This window comes from Lutjanus erythropterus, chromosome 12, assembly GCF_056507025.1.
Source record: "Lutjanus erythropterus isolate fLutEry1 chromosome 12, fLutEry1.hap2, whole genome shotgun sequence".
In the NCBI taxonomy this organism is placed as follows: Eukaryota; Metazoa; Chordata; class Actinopteri; order Lutjaniformes; family Lutjanidae; genus Lutjanus; species Lutjanus erythropterus.
Window position 1 is genome coordinate 3581568 of NC_139328.1, and position 16659 is coordinate 3598226.

General features: G+C 38.2%; 2 protein-coding genes across 2 annotated transcripts; both read left to right on the forward strand.

Moving 5' to 3' along the window:
- The first annotated feature begins 501 nt into the window (after positions 1–501).
- On the forward strand, positions 502–2034 carry LOC146317330 (regulator of G-protein signaling 13-like). The gene is made up of 5 exons (XM_084732864.1): positions 502–663; positions 775–828; positions 918–979; positions 1086–1252; positions 1365–2034. The coding sequence occupies exons 1-5, from the start codon at positions 581–583 to the stop codon at positions 1548–1550; spliced, it is 552 nt and encodes a 183-aa protein (XP_084588990.1). The 5' UTR covers positions 502–580; the 3' UTR covers positions 1551–2034.
- A 9234-nt stretch (positions 2035–11268) lies between these two features.
- On the forward strand, positions 11269–14695 carry LOC146317331 (regulator of G-protein signaling 21-like). Its single transcript, XM_084732391.1, has 5 exons — positions 11269–11540; positions 12121–12189; positions 12300–12361; positions 12458–12624; positions 14048–14695. Exons 1-5 carry the CDS (start codon positions 11491–11493, stop codon positions 14411–14413), a joined length of 714 nt encoding a protein of 237 aa, XP_084588517.1. The 5' UTR covers positions 11269–11490; the 3' UTR covers positions 14414–14695.
- Positions 14696–16659: the final 1964 nt, after the last annotated feature.

Here is a 16659-nt window from a genome sequence, read left to right on the forward strand (position 1 = left end):
TCACTGTAAAGCAACACACTGCTATGAAAGGATAGTTGCTGTCGTAATGATGATACTCCATCTTTACTGCAAAGATGAAATCAATAGGCTAGATTTTAGGGTTGTTTGACCTGTATAGTCACATGAAAACATGCTCCACAAAGCTAAGAGGATATCTTTTTCTGTTTTAATTCAATTTTACTGTGTGAGTGTTAAAATAACCTCAGTATTTAGTTCACAAAATGGTTCCAAACCCTGAAACAGTGACTCTGGCTCTTGATGCATACTGGAACAGAGACTAATACATTTGCCTATCTGCTGCAAAAATTTCCACGGCCCTATTTGCATTGGCAGACTTTAAACAAAACAATTAAAGATGCAGGTCCAAGCACAGAACAGACAGTAACCTATGTGCATGCTTGCGTCACACCCAACTTCCTCTTTTTCTGTGGTTAGTTCATGTTGTGACGCTACTCACCGACCTTAGTTCAGCCTCCCGCTATACATATAAGTTGACGCTGAGTGGGTTCATCGAACAGACGCAGAGGCAGTCGCAGATCTCACAGCTCTCGAATCCAGCACACATTCACACATTGTCGCCATGCCAAGTCTAGTCCCATCGCCAACAAGGGAGCTGCAGCACCTCAACATGAACGCTGACAACAAGAAGAGGGGAAAAGACAGGTAAATATTTCATTATATCTGATGCACTCAACCTTTCACTCAACCTTTTAGTAAAAGACAAACACATCAGTAAAATAAATCTTGCTGCTTTGTGTTTCTTTGGTTAACCAGAGGAGGAAACCTGAAGTTTGGGTGCAGATCGTCTCAAGCCCTTAACACTGACGGGTAAGTGAAGAAAACCTCTCTGCTTGAAACATGTAAACTGAATGACATGTTGTTGCATATGTGAGTGACACTATATCCCTCTTTTGCAGGCTTTGTTTCGAGGAGATGTCCCAGTGGTCGCAGTCACTAGAGAGACTTCTATCGTCTAAATGTAAGTTCATCTATACCTCGTCACATACTCAAGATTCCTGGTCAGTATTCTTCCTTAACATCGACTAACTGCTGCTCATTTCTTTCATTTCTTTCTTCCTGTTTAGATGGCATGAAGATTTTCCAAGCCTTCTTGAAGTCAGAGTTCAGTGATGAAAACATTGAGTTTTGGCTGGTGTGTGAGGACTATAAGAAGATCAAGTCTTCCTTCAGGATGTCCTCCAGGGCCAAAAAGATCTTCAAACGCTACATTCAAGCCGAGGCTGTCAGAGAGGTGTGTGCAGAGGTTTCATACGATGCAGCTTTGCAGAGGTTTTTTTTTTTTTTTGCACTATGTTCCACCTCTGCCGCGACTTTAGCATTAATTATTTTTCCTCTGCTTCCAGATCAACATCGATCACAAGACCAGAGACTCGATCAGGAGGAACATCAAGGCACCAACGGCGGTGTGCTTCGACGACGCCCAGAGGATCGTCTTCGGCCTAATGGAGCGGGACTCCTACCCACGTTTCCTCAGGTCTGACCTCTATCAGGCACTGCTGGACTCCACGTCAGAATCCGTGAAGATGTAAAGACGCCAGAGACATTGTGTTTGTACAGTCTGGACTGTAAAGCTGAGCCTGACACTGGAATACCTGAGACTACAGCTGTGCTGCATGTTTGCTCATTCTGGGACCACTGGCGGCGTTTCTTTAACGCCAAAAACACCAAAAACTCATTTTTGACACCTTCCTTCTGAGTCGGACATGAACTGAGGTTGGCCGTGGCCACATAGGAGTTATAGAGGAGAAGTAAAGCTAAAGAGGGTTTGTTCAGAACCGGCTAGTGTAGCAGAAAAGACCGAGCCGAGGCCAAAAATGCCTTCAGTTGTACATGAATCTACAGCAGATGCTGTGATAGCTGTTGGAAAGCAAAAGACTTTCCAAAGATGCCACGATGATGTCGTGAAAGTGCTGGGGACTTTCTGTGAGAGACGCCAGGAAGTGGATGTGGTGCAAACAACGCCTTCCACCCAACGTGCAAGTGCATGAGCTGGTATCTACAATTGCACTCCATCTTACTGTTTATTGTTATCTCACTAAGGCAATAGAGAAGTAGACGCTCTTCAGATGTGCAACGTTATACATTTTGAAGTTTTACATTCTGACATCAGTCACACTGAAATGACTGATATGTTACAGCTACACTGCAAAAAAATAAAACAGTTAAGACAACTCAAAATTTCAAGGTATATGACAGCAAAACATTTTTGCATTTTCTGAAAAAAAGTTTAGAAAATGTTTAACCAACTATAAATGTTTTGTTGGGATAATTTTCTTCTTTAGATTTAAAGTATTTAAAAAAACTTGGTTAATATTTTAATATTTTACATTGAAAAGGTCATTTTCAGGCATCCAAATAATGACAAATAAGCTTCACAGCTCACAATTATTGAACTTTTTAAAAGTTTTTCTAAAGAAGAAACGTTATTTATCTCAATTAAAGATTACAGGTCAGAAAAACTTTTCTTTTTTGACTTGAAACTTGAAAGTTTGAGTCCATTCATAAGTCAAAAGTGGTAAATTGCCTTGAAGTTTTGAGTTGTCTCAACTTTTCTTTTTTTCAGTGTATTCTGATCTGCTATAAGCTATATGTTGAAATGTATTCTGCAGTTTGTGAAAATGTTGTTAATGTGAATAATAAGATGGATTTGTACATATTTAATAAAGAAGATATTACATTTAAATTGAACCGTGTGAACATTTTTTAAAACATATGCCACAGTGACTAAAATCCTCTCTTATCAGATAGACACACAGCCACAGGGTCAGATTCCCATCAGTCTTTACATACACATCAATTTAAGAATCCTGGAAGTAAGTTAGTCATCGGTTCATTCATACGTCCATTCATTCATGCCTTTCTTTCACATATTTACTCACAGATATGATGTGTACCACCTGATGGGGTTTTTCTGGTTTAGAAATGCCTACAGCAGCACAGTATGAGTGTGAGTTACTCACACACCTGCAGTGCTGAGCAGCGTACGGTGCTTCATGTCTGACACTAAATCCTCGTTACATTTATAAGTTAATAACTTTAAAAAGTTTAAAACTTTACTGAAAGGATTTTTTTCCCCCCTCCAAACAGTTTTGGGGGTTATGTTTGCTCGTTTTCTTTCTCAGAGTTGCAGATCAGGGCCTAAATCTTCTCATCTAAGTTTCAGCAAGAAGATTTCCCCCTTTTTTTTCTCCTTAAACAGCCTCAAGGTTTGAAAAAAATCCTCTTTACATTGCCCAGCATTATCAGATATACTTTATATGTTGCACCAGCTTGTCTCTACTCCTTGTTGAAGCTACACTCTTAGAAATAAGGGTTCCAAAAGGGTTCTCTGAGGTTTACCCAGAGCAATTTGCATATGAAGAACCCTTTTTTTGAAGAAAGGGTTCGTCAAGAGATCTTTCTAAGACTAGAGGTTCCATTATGAACCTTCTTCAGCCAAAGAACCCTTAGAGTTCTTCAAGGATTGTTGAAAATCAAGGATGATAATTTTGATGATTTCTTGTCTCATCTGTAACACAATATGGTTCTTCACAGAACCCGAACAACAAGAAGGTTATAGCTGAAACCTTATAAAATGTACTGGGTTCTAAACTGAAGCCCTTGGTGTATATATAAGGGTTCTTGGTATACACCCTGGTTGGGTTCTTGTTAGCACCCTTAGTAGATGAGAAGGTTCTGGTTAGGAACCATTACACCACAGAACCTCTCACAGTTGATAACTTACTACAATAGATTTATGAGGTTTGATCCCAACTCAGATTCTTAAGTTTTGAAATAGTTTTACCAATTAATAATGTTTTGTTTAGCTGATTTACTTCTCCTACTCTTTATGTTGGGTTCTAGGTAGAACTCTCTGAAGGAGTTACAGATGGAACATTTATAAAACCAAAAATGGTTCTCTTATGAGGGACAAGCCTGATAACCCCATGTGGTTCTACTTAACAATTTCATTTCTAAGAGTGTAGAGTAAAATCTGTTTACACTGAGTGAGTTTTACTGAAATATTATGTTATTTTGTGCACATTTACTCAAGTTGAGCCTTGAACGTCTTTGGTAATTTTGAGGTGATGACCACAGTTTAAAATAAGAAAAAACATCATTATAACAGCATGATGCTGTAATACAGATCAGCGAGATTTAAAGGGTTAACAACGAGCGAGAGCTGTACTCATAAGACGCTAAATGCTCCCACCTACGCAGCATCTGTTCTTACATCAGCCTTCATGTATCATTGGCCTTTCATGCTTTTGAATAATGTTTCGAGAGCTTCCCACCATTCATTCAGCCGCCACTTTACCATTCAGTCTTTTCCATACATCAGTGCAGCAATCAGACTTCATCCTCAGACATTGTTCTGCATGAAACAGAAAGGTTTAAAACTGAAACTGCTTTTATATAACCAAAAAAAAAAAACCCAAGAAGGAAGTTTATCTGTGGGAACCAATCAAGTATCACTCTGTTAAAGGTTGCAGAAATTAGGAAGACTTTTTAAAATTCAACTGCTCCGCCACATCCTCTTTTACTCACTCGTGCAGGCTGGTGTTTGCGCAAACACACACACACACACACACGCAGAGGCAGACATACATACACATTTGCAATGTCTCTCAAACTCTCCTGCGCATTTAGGGAGTAATAGAAAAGAAATTGTTAGTATAACGGGACCGCAGTAATTTAGCATTTTTTGCCAAAAGAGCTTTCAGCAGGATGAGAACATCTTTTTTATTCCTTACGCAGGTCCTTATCTTGTTGTTAGATGCAGCTGAGGTGTTAAACTGACGTGGCTGGACCCAGTCATCATTTCCTTATTAGCATGATCCTGCAATAGATTAGTCATATGACTGTGAGAAGGTATAAAAAAAAAAAGAAATGAGGTCACGTCTAAGAGATAGGATGTTCGAGTTGCCACGCAATGTAGGACGCATATCTGCCGACCGCTGATCTTAAAGACGACCATCCACTGCATGAACCTCTCAGCCACTGAGACTGAAAGTCAGAGTTATTGGTTAAGTTGCCGTGATGTGTGTCATGAGACAGCAGTCATCCTTTCGACACCACATGGGCTGTGCACAGAAGGTCACTGGATTAGTGTGTGATGTTTCTTGGCCAGCTCAACAAGGAAGGCTTTGTTTCAGGTCTATTTTCAGGCAGGTGAAAAATATTCCAATGTGGAAAATGTTTGGTAACACAAGAACCTATTTCAGACCGACAAGAGTTTAAAATTTCCCATCAGTGATATAATCAATCACAATAAAGATCACAAGGAAGTAAACAGAAGCAGCTTCTCATTTGTAGCTGCCATGGATTTTGTCGGCTGTGATTCTCACTAGCAGATTTCATAAGTGTGGCTACCTAATGTAAGCTAATGCTAATCTCCAGCTGAGGTTTTAATGTTCCCATCTGATGCATTTTAAAACAAAAGCCCTGAAAAAGTGTCTGAAATTACTTAACAGCTGCGTACGTGATATCAGTCCCTCCAGGGAATTGTGAGGTTGCAATCGCAACAATTTGCGCAAATTCAATCAAAAACAATTCTCGTGAATTCTGCGCAGCCTTGAAATTTTTCCGCATATTAGACATCATAGTCTTCATGAACCCAGTCAGTGTTTTGTTTTATTATTCACTACTTTTTTGCATTTATATTTTTTTATTTTGTCAAATATACTGAAAAGAACAAAATGTCTGTCATTGTTATTGACATCTATCAATGCTTTTTGCACTTCTTCATCTTCTTCATAATGAATTATATAGAAGAAACTGCAACTTTCTCCTGCAATTTTTATTTCCTTCTTCAATTTCATTGCAAAAAAAAAGTCTAAAAACATTGCAAGATGAATTGCAATTTTAGAGTGATTTTTACAGGGATTAGATTAAGTGCAGCAGATCGTGAGACGGTCACTCAGCCAGACCAGCTGGGCCATGATCGCTCCAGGAAGAGAGTCAGGATAAGAGCTAAGCTAACCTGGCTAAGAGAGCCAGAGAGAGATGCATCATCGTCCACCCAGTTTGATTCTGTATCAGCCCACATCTTCCTCCTAAAAAACCCCTAATTTAAGCCCTGGGAATAAGCCATGAGTTTGGGAAACGTAGTGGTATTATTAGGCGGCAGACTTGGATCACACCAGACGAGCAGTATGGAGGCATTTTATGTTATTATTGTGTTATTTTTTTACATTTGAAAACTGGTCACCATTCCCTTCCATTGTTTGGCTTGAACTAACCACTACTAGTCGATTAAGAATATTTTTTAGTTAGTCTGTGGTATTAAGAAAAGAGTTCCTACATGAAACTGCTCACGGTAAGATCTGAAGGTTATCTTGAGTAACTGGGTCATGATTTCTGCTGAGGTTTCCTGGGGTTTTTTTGTTGGTCTCTGCGGCCCATATGTCCAGAGCTCATCAGCTCACACTAAAACAAACCAGATGGATACGTAGCACCACAGGCCAGAGGAAAACATACTGTTGATTTAGGGCTGAACTGTCTCTTTAATGACAGATATTTTTGATTCAGTGTCTTTACCCATATGGTAAGATTCAGTCTTGGGATCAGGTCCTGAATCTATCAAATCTATCCCAGCATGCATCAGCTGGAAGACAGGAAAACAACCTAAACACAAAAAGAGTCGACAGCAAAGTCTTGAGAGGAAGCTGGGAAAGCACACATGACTCTGCATGTTAACATGTTGCTGATACCTGCACCTGCTAACCAGTGAACAAACTGCGAATGGAAAACATTTTTCAGCTTTGGTTTTGGCTGCCAGAGCTGTAATATGTAAAACAAATATGTGATAACAAATTTACCCCGCTGACTACAGAGCTCAGAGTCTATCATGCAAACCCAGGCTTTATATTTGTATATACAGTATAATAAGGGTTATATAACTTCTTAATTTAGAACAACACAGTTTTTTGTGCAAAATGTTACTGAATTATTTGTGATAGTCACGTAGACACTAAAAGCTTAACATGATGATGGCAATGATCAAAGGTGATGGTGACCCATTCTGAGTTTTATTCACACATCTGTTGCGTATTTTGGCCTCCTGTGGCCTGAATAAGTGTGATTACACAGGTTTTATTTAGGTAACGGTGAAACACTCATGTGAAAGCAGACCTAGATATTCTGGTTTGCGTCTCTGCACTTCCTCTGTTTACACTACTTCCTCACCGGTGACCTTAATAATGAATCATATGAGCTGTAAAACGTCTATGTTAACTCACGCAATCCCATTCTCAGTTCTTCCATTTTGGTCCATTTTATTTTCACCCTTATTTTAATGTGCTTTTATAAAAATGATAAATGTCTGGACTAATTTAAATAGTGGCGTAGCGCAGCAGCTGAACAATAGGAAGCCCATTCTCTGCCACTGGAGGAAAAAAAATCCCCAAAAATGTCAAGTTATTTCCTTGTGAGGAGAATTGTGATTAGGGAGATTTTTTTGTGATGAGATTTCACATTTCTACTTCACTCAACTCTTTGGGGTTTTTTTTTTCTTAAGAATTACTGGCTGGTTTTTGTTTTCAAGCCACTAAAAATTAAACTAAAACAGGAAGACAGGCACTTTGTATCACTTTTGATCTTTATTAAAACTTAACAAAAAACAAAATAAAACTCAACCAAAACATCTTAGCTCGTCTTTCCGCTGCTCCAACAATCACCAGCTCTTGTTTGGTCAAAATAAACCGTTACTTCATCAGATTAGATGGGAAAATATCAGCGGCAGAGGAGCGAGAGGGGAGTCGGACATCAGATAAGCATCGAGGAGAAACAGGGAGCACAGCGAGAATATTTTCACATCTAACGAAGTGAATTAAAGGTTTATTTCAACCAAACCGGGGTCGGTGATTGCTGGAGCAGTGGAAAAACGAGACAAAGCATTTTGGATGAGTTTCATTTAATTTCTGTCGAGTCTGAAGAGAATAAAGATGAGTTAGCTAGCTAGCTAACTTACATTGCTAACAGTCATCTAAGAGAGTGTTTCCCAATTTTTTTTTCCTTTCAAATAATGACAAACCATCACAACCCACAACATACCTAATTAGACTTAATTTGTGCCATAAACGCCAATTATTTTCATAATCAATTAATCAGTTTAAGTCATTTTTTTTAAAGAAAAAAAGTAAAAATTCTCTGATTTCAGCTTCTTAAATGTGAGTATGTTCTGGTTTCTTTACTCCTCTCTGACAGTAAACTGAATATCTTTGAGTTGTGGGCAAAACAAGAAACACTGATCAATATTTTCTGACATTATATGGACCAAACAACTCATTAATTTGTGAAGAAATTATTGCCAGATTGATCCCTGGTTGACAAATAGGTCCAAACATGTGAAAACAGATCCGTGCGCTTTTCACATGTTTGGACCTATTTTTCAATTGACAACACTGTGACAAGATTAATTAAACAATTTTCATTATTTTCTGGCATTTTATGGAACAAACAAATAATCAGATAGTGGAAAAATGATTGCCAAGTTGATATTTTTCTCCATTTTTCACTTTTGTTTGGGAATGACATAAGCATGCTCAAAGCACATTGGGTCAACTGTACTTTTTCTCCCATTCAAATCACAGGTCGTAAAAACTTTACATCTCACTTATTGGATGTGTGCGCAGCTGCAAATTTCCCCCCTCACAGTCCTCACTTCCCAGTCGTGTGCATCAGGTCCTCGTTTCGGTGGCGAGTTCAAGTTCAATCTCGTCCAGACCGGTTTTTGTTTGGCTTTGCGTGCTCGCTCACAATGTCGGTCTGTTCAACAGTTCATGTTCACATTCCAAGACCGCATTCATTCACTGACTGTTTTATTTTTAACTCTCAGAGCCTATTAAAAGAACAGTTTTTGCATATATAGATTTTAATCATTCTGTGTATCTGGACACAGAGACAGGTGACATTAAATAGTTTTTGATAAAGATCTGGACAAAACAGGATGTAATTGTAACTTTTAGATTGTTACACAAAACTGTAACTATCATTACCTAACACTTAGGTTATTAGGAGCTTGTGACTAGACATTTTTAGCCCCGCTACTGGCTTACAAAATGCTTGTTTTTCAGTAAATTTTGCACAGTGTTCCCAGACGATGAATCCAATTATACAACAGCTGGTTTCTGACCAAATAACTGGACAAGAGGCCGTTCCATGAGCGCAGATAGAGTCAAATGACACTGTGACTTTTAACTGCATGTGTTACTCTGCTTTGCAGGTGTTCAGATAACCTGTTCCACAAACATAAAAATAGACCTTCTATTTATATTGTTTACACAAGGTCTGTGTGCCCCTTTTGTGCAGAGAAAGGTCATAAAGTGGGTTATTAAACCATTGCTATGTGACTCAAACCTATTTGCAGTTTGGTTTTTCTGTTATTATTTGGTCTGTTCCTCTCACCTGCTTCATTTGATAATAGCTGACAAAGGAGACTGAATGACAGGGAAATTATAAAAGTGAATTTAAAATAAACAGAGCGATCACGCGATGATGATCACCATGTCTGAGTTTATTTTCCCAGTATCAGCTGGCAGTTGCTTAAAAGGATAGTTCACCCAAAAATGAAAATCCAGTCATTATCTGCTCACCGTCATGTTTATTGAAGGTCAGGTTTAGTTTTTTAGTCCACAAAACACTGCTGGAGTTTCACAGGAAAACAGTGTTGCAGAATCTCCCAAACAATGGAAGAGAATGGTGACCAGTTTTCCAGCGTAAAAAATCTGAATCTTCCCTGTAGGTCTTTAGCTTGGAGTCACGTTCTTGTGCACACTGTCTGAACTGTGTGTGTGTGGTGTGACGGTGTGAAAACACCATGTTGGGACTTTAGGAGACTTGGATTACACCAGACGAGCAGGATGGAGGCATTTTATGTTTTTTTCTCTGTCATTTTTAATGTTTGAAAACTGGTCACTATTCACTTCCACTGTTTGGGAGATTCTGCAACACTGTTTTCCTGTGAAACTCTTGCAGTGTTTTGTGGACTAACAAAATAAACCTGACCCATGACTGACACGAGAATAAGTAGATAACAACTGAGTTTTCATTTTTGGATGAACTATCCCTTTAACTTTATCCCTTACATAACTCCAGCAGTGTTTTCCGGACTAAAAAAACAAAATCCGACCCTCAATCATCATGAGCGTGTGTAGATAATGACTGAATTTTCATTTTCAGCTTTATCCCTTACATAACTGTAAACTTGACTTGATCATCCGGAAACAGAAGCTCACCGTCTTGTTTTCCTTATGACTCACGCAACCCTGTGTCATTCGTGTGCTTCAGGTGTGACCAGTAAAACAATAAATTCCTCTTTAAACTGCTGTCAGACTTTGCTGGTCTCAAAAAATTCGAACACGGACATTCAGTCCGTTAAGACGACGGAGCTGAATACAGTGTTGAGCAGTGGTGGAAAGAGCACTGAAAATCTGTACTCAATTACAAGCACTGTTACATCGCTAAGATTTTACTCAATTACACGTAAAAGTACTGGTGCAAAAAAAAAAAAATAAATAGAAAAAAAGACAAAAGATCCTCTAAAATGTTAGAAAAAGACCCAGACTGTTTTGGAAGATTTGAGGAGCCTCGTCTCAAATGTGGCTGACTTGCAGCTGGACCTGATTTTGTTCTATATCCAAATATATTTTCACATTTACATCAGTAGAATGAACTTTTTTTTTTTGCTACTCTAAGTACAAAGAACCAAATTAAACAGAGGGGTTTTGAGGGGGTTGCTTGTCTGTTTGTGTTGTCAAAATTATTTTAAAGGAAGAAAGTGCATTGTACATCTCGTTTCTTTTTGATCCTCTGTTTTTCCTTTCTTCTTCTTTCTCTCACTTTGTTGTTTGCGTTTTTTAATTTAATATTTTGGAAAAATGTTAAAGAAGAGAACTGCTGTACGCTACCTGCATCTTCACCAATAAACAAATCATTGCAAAAAAAAAAAAAACTTTGAAACACAAAATCACTTGGAAAGAAAGCGAGACAGAAGGAATGGCAAACAAAAAGCAAAACTGCTAAAAGAAACTCATGACTCCTTGACCTGTGACTAAGAATAGCACAGACTTGAATGGTGAGCTAAATAACTTAGAGGCCCAATGACTTCCAGCAGGCTGTGTAATGCGTTTAACTGTGGAGAATGTGATGGGGGTTGTGATACATCACGGCGTTGCACAAGGTTTGACGCAGTTTGAGTATTCATGTGGCTCCTCATAATTATGTAAGAATCAGGCCGCGTGTCAACAGAGGTTAAAGATAGCAAGACAACAAGAGGAGGAGGGGGAGAGGAAGGCCTGGAGGAGAGGAGACCTGCAGCTCCGCAGGGGACAAACGTGGTGTCTGACATCACGGTCGCGTTCCACTCTGGCTCTGACCCTCATCGGGAGGAAGAGGAGGCGGCCAGGATCAGGATCAGAGCGCCATGCATACTGAGAGATACTGTCAAATTATAACTCACAGAGGAGGCAGTGTAATTCAGATTCAACAATGAACGGGCACTCGAAGACACCCCTGGACCTCCAGTACACAAAGAGAATGTAAGTACACCGTAGAAAATCTTTATTTTAATTTTGAAAAGTTAGTGTCCATGCTGCCGAAAAAATTAAGTTGACTGAATTTGAAAAAAACTCATTAATGATTTAAAACAGTCAAATTAACTCAGTACTTTGTCCCAGCATGGACACAAAGACAATACTGTGTTAACTTTGTGAGTGAATTCAATACTAACCTTCACTGTGGTTTTCATTATTGTGAAATCAAACAACCGTGACTTCTGTTGAAGTGTGTGAGAGACACACAGGAAGCATGTTGTCTTCAAACTGTGAAAAAAAGAAGGGTCCCAGGAGAGTTTTAACCCTCAACAATGCATGCTGGGAAGTCTAATATACTGATCATGTTTCTTTAGAAGCTTAATTTAATGAGTTGATTGAACTACACTGAAATAAACTGATAAATAAAACTATATATATGTATATATTTTTGTTAACTTGATAGGAAAATTAGTTGATTCCACAATATTTATGTGATTTTTTACAGTGTATAGTCTTTGTCTCTGTGTTTTATGCATGTGGGACAGTTAGACCTTCTTAATATTCCTACTATTATCCTCTCTTGTAGACATAACGCATGGAAATCCAGAATACATAACCTCATCCAGAGTCCATTACCATGGAGGAAAATCAACAGGTGACTTTTTCTTTTTTAATTTAATCACGCCGCATATTAATATTGCACCGTCTCATGTTTTCTGTAAAATGTGAACAAATTCAAAAACCTTTCCTTTTCTCCGTCTGCAGACAGGAGACAAATGAAGCCAGCCTGCTGGGAGAATCTCTGGAGACACTTCTTTCCCAGAAACGTAATTTTCATCTGCTTTCAAGCAACACAGAGCTAATATCATGGTCGGCTACTGTTTTTATGTATAATGAAGTTTTATGTTCCCTTGTGTGAAAAGGTGGACAAAGAGCGTTCCGGGACTTTCTGAAGACAGAGTTCTGCGAGGAAAATCTGGACTTCTGGCTCGCCTGTCAAGAGTTCAAAACCTTCGACAGTCCACAGGAGCTGGAACGGAGAGCATCAAGAATTTATGAGGAGTTCATCAGGGCTGACTCTCCAAAACAGGTGAATAAAAAACTCTGTTCTCTATGTGATACTTCCTGTCAATGCTATGAGCAACAGTAACTTATACCTTATCTGTATGTGTCTTTAATCAGTCATTCCCAAACACTGGTGCAGGACCCACAGCTGGGTCACAGGATATTTTATTTGGGTCAAATAAATAAAAAGACTATGGAAGAAATTTAGTAGTAACTTAATTAAATTCTGATAATTCAGTAGTCTAAAATGTTCTATGTTGTTTTCCTGATGAGAGGAAATAAAACAAATGAGATATCTTGTCATTTATTTCTTAATTATAAAGTATTAAACGTGTGTATATATTTGCAAATAACATGCATCAAGATTAGGGATGCAAATAATTTATTGCTGATCAATCTGTTCATTATATTCACGATTTATCGGTCAGTTGTTGGTGAAAAATGGTGAAAAATACCAATCTGGCGATAATTTTTCCACTATTTGATTAGTTGTTTGGTCCATAAAATGTCAGAAAATAATGAAAGTTGATTAATTAATCTTGTCACAGTGTTGTGAATTGAAAAATAGGTCCAAAAATTGGACCACAACTCAAAAATATTCAGTTTACTGTCAGAGAGGAGTAAAGAAACCAGAACATACTCACATTTAAGACGCTGGAATCAGAGAACTTTAGACTTTTTTCTTAAAAATTGACTCAAACTGATGAATTAATTATGAAAATAGCTGCCATTTAATTTAATAATCAATTCATTGTTGCAGCTCAAGTCATGATAATATAAGGTGATGCAGAAATGGGGCAGAATATTATTGCACAAATTAAGTCTTACCAAGATTTATTAATAAGGTCTATATTGTAGATTGGGTCGTGATGGTTTGTCATTCTTTGAAAGTGGTTCCCCAGGAAAAAAGGTTGAAACTCCAGCAGTTTTTTGTGAACTATAAAACTAAACCTCACCCTCATTGGCATGAGAGTGAGTAGATAATGACTGAATTTTCATTTTTAGGCCAACTATTCCTTTAAGGATGAAAAATCATGTTACTACAGCGCTGACAGGAAGCAAACAAACTTGCATCTCGTAAAATGGATGTAAGTGACACTGTGTTGTACAAATAGGGAATTAGGTGACGGAATAAAAGTGAGAATTTTTTGTGCAGCAGAATGTGTTCAAACCCAAATATAAGACTGTCAGAAAAGCCTGGTTGCCACATGAATATTCAACATGTTTACTGCAAGAGTGACAACAGGTACAATTTCTGAGAAGAAGGTTCAAGCAATTAAAGTGCTAAAAAAAAACACTGACCTGTTTCATTTACTGTACCACAGCTGCCAGCATTTTAAATAGTTACTTTCCGACTGTGGTAATGGTGCAGGTGGCTGCACATAATGTGCATGCAATAAATGTCTATATTGAAACAGTCTGTTCAGTAGCTTAACATGTCTTTGCAGGTAAACCTAGATTTCTACACAAGAGACATCATCAGTCAGAGTCTCCAGCAACCAAGTCCATCATGTTTTGTTGTGGCACAAAGGAAAATCTACAGCCTGATGGAGAACTGCTCCTTCCCACGCTTCATTCAATCCGAGCAATACAAAGTCCTATTTGATGCAGCTTCTAAGCCGAGAGGCCTCGGAAAGCACCGAAAGGCCTTGAAGATAAAGAGCACTGGAGATCTAATACAGCACGATTCAGAACCAATCATTCTGCAGAGTGAGCTCTATCTGTGCACAAGGGCTGGCATCATGCATGTTGATGGTGGAAAGTGTTGCACAGGCACAGACTCAGAAACTGCTGCTGACGACCAGACACTATGAAAGGACGTCCCCGTCCCTCAAAATGTCCCCTCAACAACATGAAGTCTGACCAGACTGAAAGCTGAGCTAGTGCGATGGACATAACATAATGCAGGTAGCGCCATGTGGTGCACAGTGAACACTGGACGTAGGCGTAGGTATGTTTTTGGTTTGTCCGTCCGTCCAGACATTCATCCATATGTTCAACCGTCTGTCCATCTCATTCTTGTGAACATAAATTTCTTCAAACTTCAAACAAATATCCACATATACTCGACAATTAATCTTTTAGAATTTGGAGGTCAAAGGTCAAGGTCACTGTGACCTCAGAAACACATGGATGTAATTTCTTAAAATCTGGTTCAAATGTTAATATAATACTCAATTACAAGTAAAAGTACTGGTGTTATAAGCACAAAGTACTCGTCGCAAAAACTACTCAGAGTATTAGTTACTTTTAACTCAGGGTTGCACATTTTGTGTGTTTTCCTGAACCAATAGTTGAAAATGCTAATAACTGATTAATCATTAATAATCTATAATATACAAAACACATTCTTTTCAGTTCTTTTCTCATTCTAAGTCTATATTCAGCCACGTCAGACAAAACAATGTCACACGAGGTGCAACTACTGCCATGGCTATTGATTAAATATCCATTAATACATTTTTAATTGATTAAATTCTTAATGGCAATAAGTGATTATTGATTAATCGTTAACATCCTTACTCCAGATGTGTGCCATCAAAGCATTTTGCTTTGTTTTCAATCATTATGTCCTTGTTTTGATTGGCCTGTTTGCAATCGGATCACCTGATTGGCTACTAAAATGCAGACGAAAGGTTTGGATATTAATTTAAATTGTACTCAGGACTCAACTATGATTTTAAAAGTAACTAAGTAGATTACATCTTGTAATGCATACTTAAGTATCTACTCATAAAAGAACAAGTATCCCAAAAAACTACTTAATTACAGTAATTTGGGTATTTGTGAGGAGTTATTTCCACCCCTGCAAGCATTCATATGCCAATTATGACAAAATTACCCACAATTATTGAAATTAAAATGATTAAGTGATGACATTTTGCATCCAAAAGGTCAAAGGTCAACGTCACTGTGACATCCATAATGTTGTACAGCTCTGTCTCTGTCCTCTGCAAAGAAGACCACTTGTCTCTCACTGGAAATTATTCACTGGACTTTTCTTTAATTCCTTCAAAGTCTTTGCTAAATACATCACATGAGTCTGGACATGTAGGATGTAAACTTGACTGTTTCGAGGAGGCACACGACCACGAGGCGATGATTCTAGTTAATCATGTGTTGCTGCCAGTGTGTGGAATGTAAACCTTCATTGTTCTATGTAAGTGAAATGCACATGACTGCAGGACTGTTGTGTGTTTGTCCTTGAACAGTATTTATAGAAATACAAGATACCAGGTAGATGATTTATCCTTTTACAACACGGTGGTTGTGTTAAATGAGATTAAAGTATAGTTCCCTTTTTGCATGTCACAAAGATTGCTTTGATAAAGAATAAGCCGTAGAAATAAAACTAAAACTATTTTGCATGACGGAGCACAGGGGATGAATTCAGGAGTCTTGCAGCCTGAGGGAAGAAGCTGCTCTGTAGTCTGCTGGTAAGTGATTTTTGTCATGTTTGCATCATGAAGCGCTGCAGTGCTACAGACTTTATTTTGTGGCAGATTCATGCATATTGTTTAACCGCTGCAAAAACTCACACACGGAACAACTTGGTCTATCTTTGTTGTCGTGGGTGTTAAAAAAAATGCATCCTGTGGACAGCTGATGTGCTACTGCCACCCAGTGGTTACTGGGAAAACTTATGATCAAATTTTAATTTTGAGCCACTGGTGTCAATATTTGCAGAACAATAGGTCAGAAAGGTTGTGTGCAATAACAATAAAAACATTGTGACAATTATAATATTACTACCTGTATTGTTTTATTTGTGTGCTGAGGTGATTATTTATGAACTCCCTAATTAATGTCACTGTTAGAACCTGAACTTTTTCACAGCAGCCATATTGAGGTAAAACATATTAATTAATTAAAGGGATAGTTCACCCAAAATGAAAATTCAGTCAGCGTCTACTCATCCTCTGGTCAATTGAAGGTCGGGTTTCATTTTTTAGTCTGCAAAACACTGCTGGATTTTCACAGGAAAACAGTGTTGCAGAATCTCCCAAACAATGGAAGTGAATGGTGACCAGTTTTCCAACGTGAAAAAAATAAAATCCCT

Bases quoted from the DNA above. Each gene is read 5' to 3' on its own strand.
- LOC146317330 (XM_084732864.1), top strand. From the start codon at position 581: ATGCCAAGTCTAGTCCCATCGCCAACAAGGGAGCTGCAGCACCTCAAC. The intron at 664-774 runs GTAAATATTTCA...TTGGTTAACCAG, and splicing joins AAGAAGAGGGGAAAAGACAG to AGGAGGAAACCTGAAGTTTG. The intron at 829-917 runs GTAAGTGAAGAA...CCTCTTTTGCAG, and splicing joins CAAGCCCTTAACACTGACGG to GCTTTGTTTCGAGGAGATGT.
- LOC146317331 (XM_084732391.1), top strand. From the start codon at position 11,491: ATGAACGGGCACTCGAAGACACCCCTGGACCTCCAGTACACAAAGAGA. The intron at 12,190-12,299 runs GTGACTTTTTCT...CTCCGTCTGCAG, and splicing joins CCATGGAGGAAAATCAACAG to ACAGGAGACAAATGAAGCCA. The intron at 12,625-14,047 runs GTGAATAAAAAA...ATGTCTTTGCAG, and splicing joins GGGCTGACTCTCCAAAACAG to GTAAACCTAGATTTCTACAC.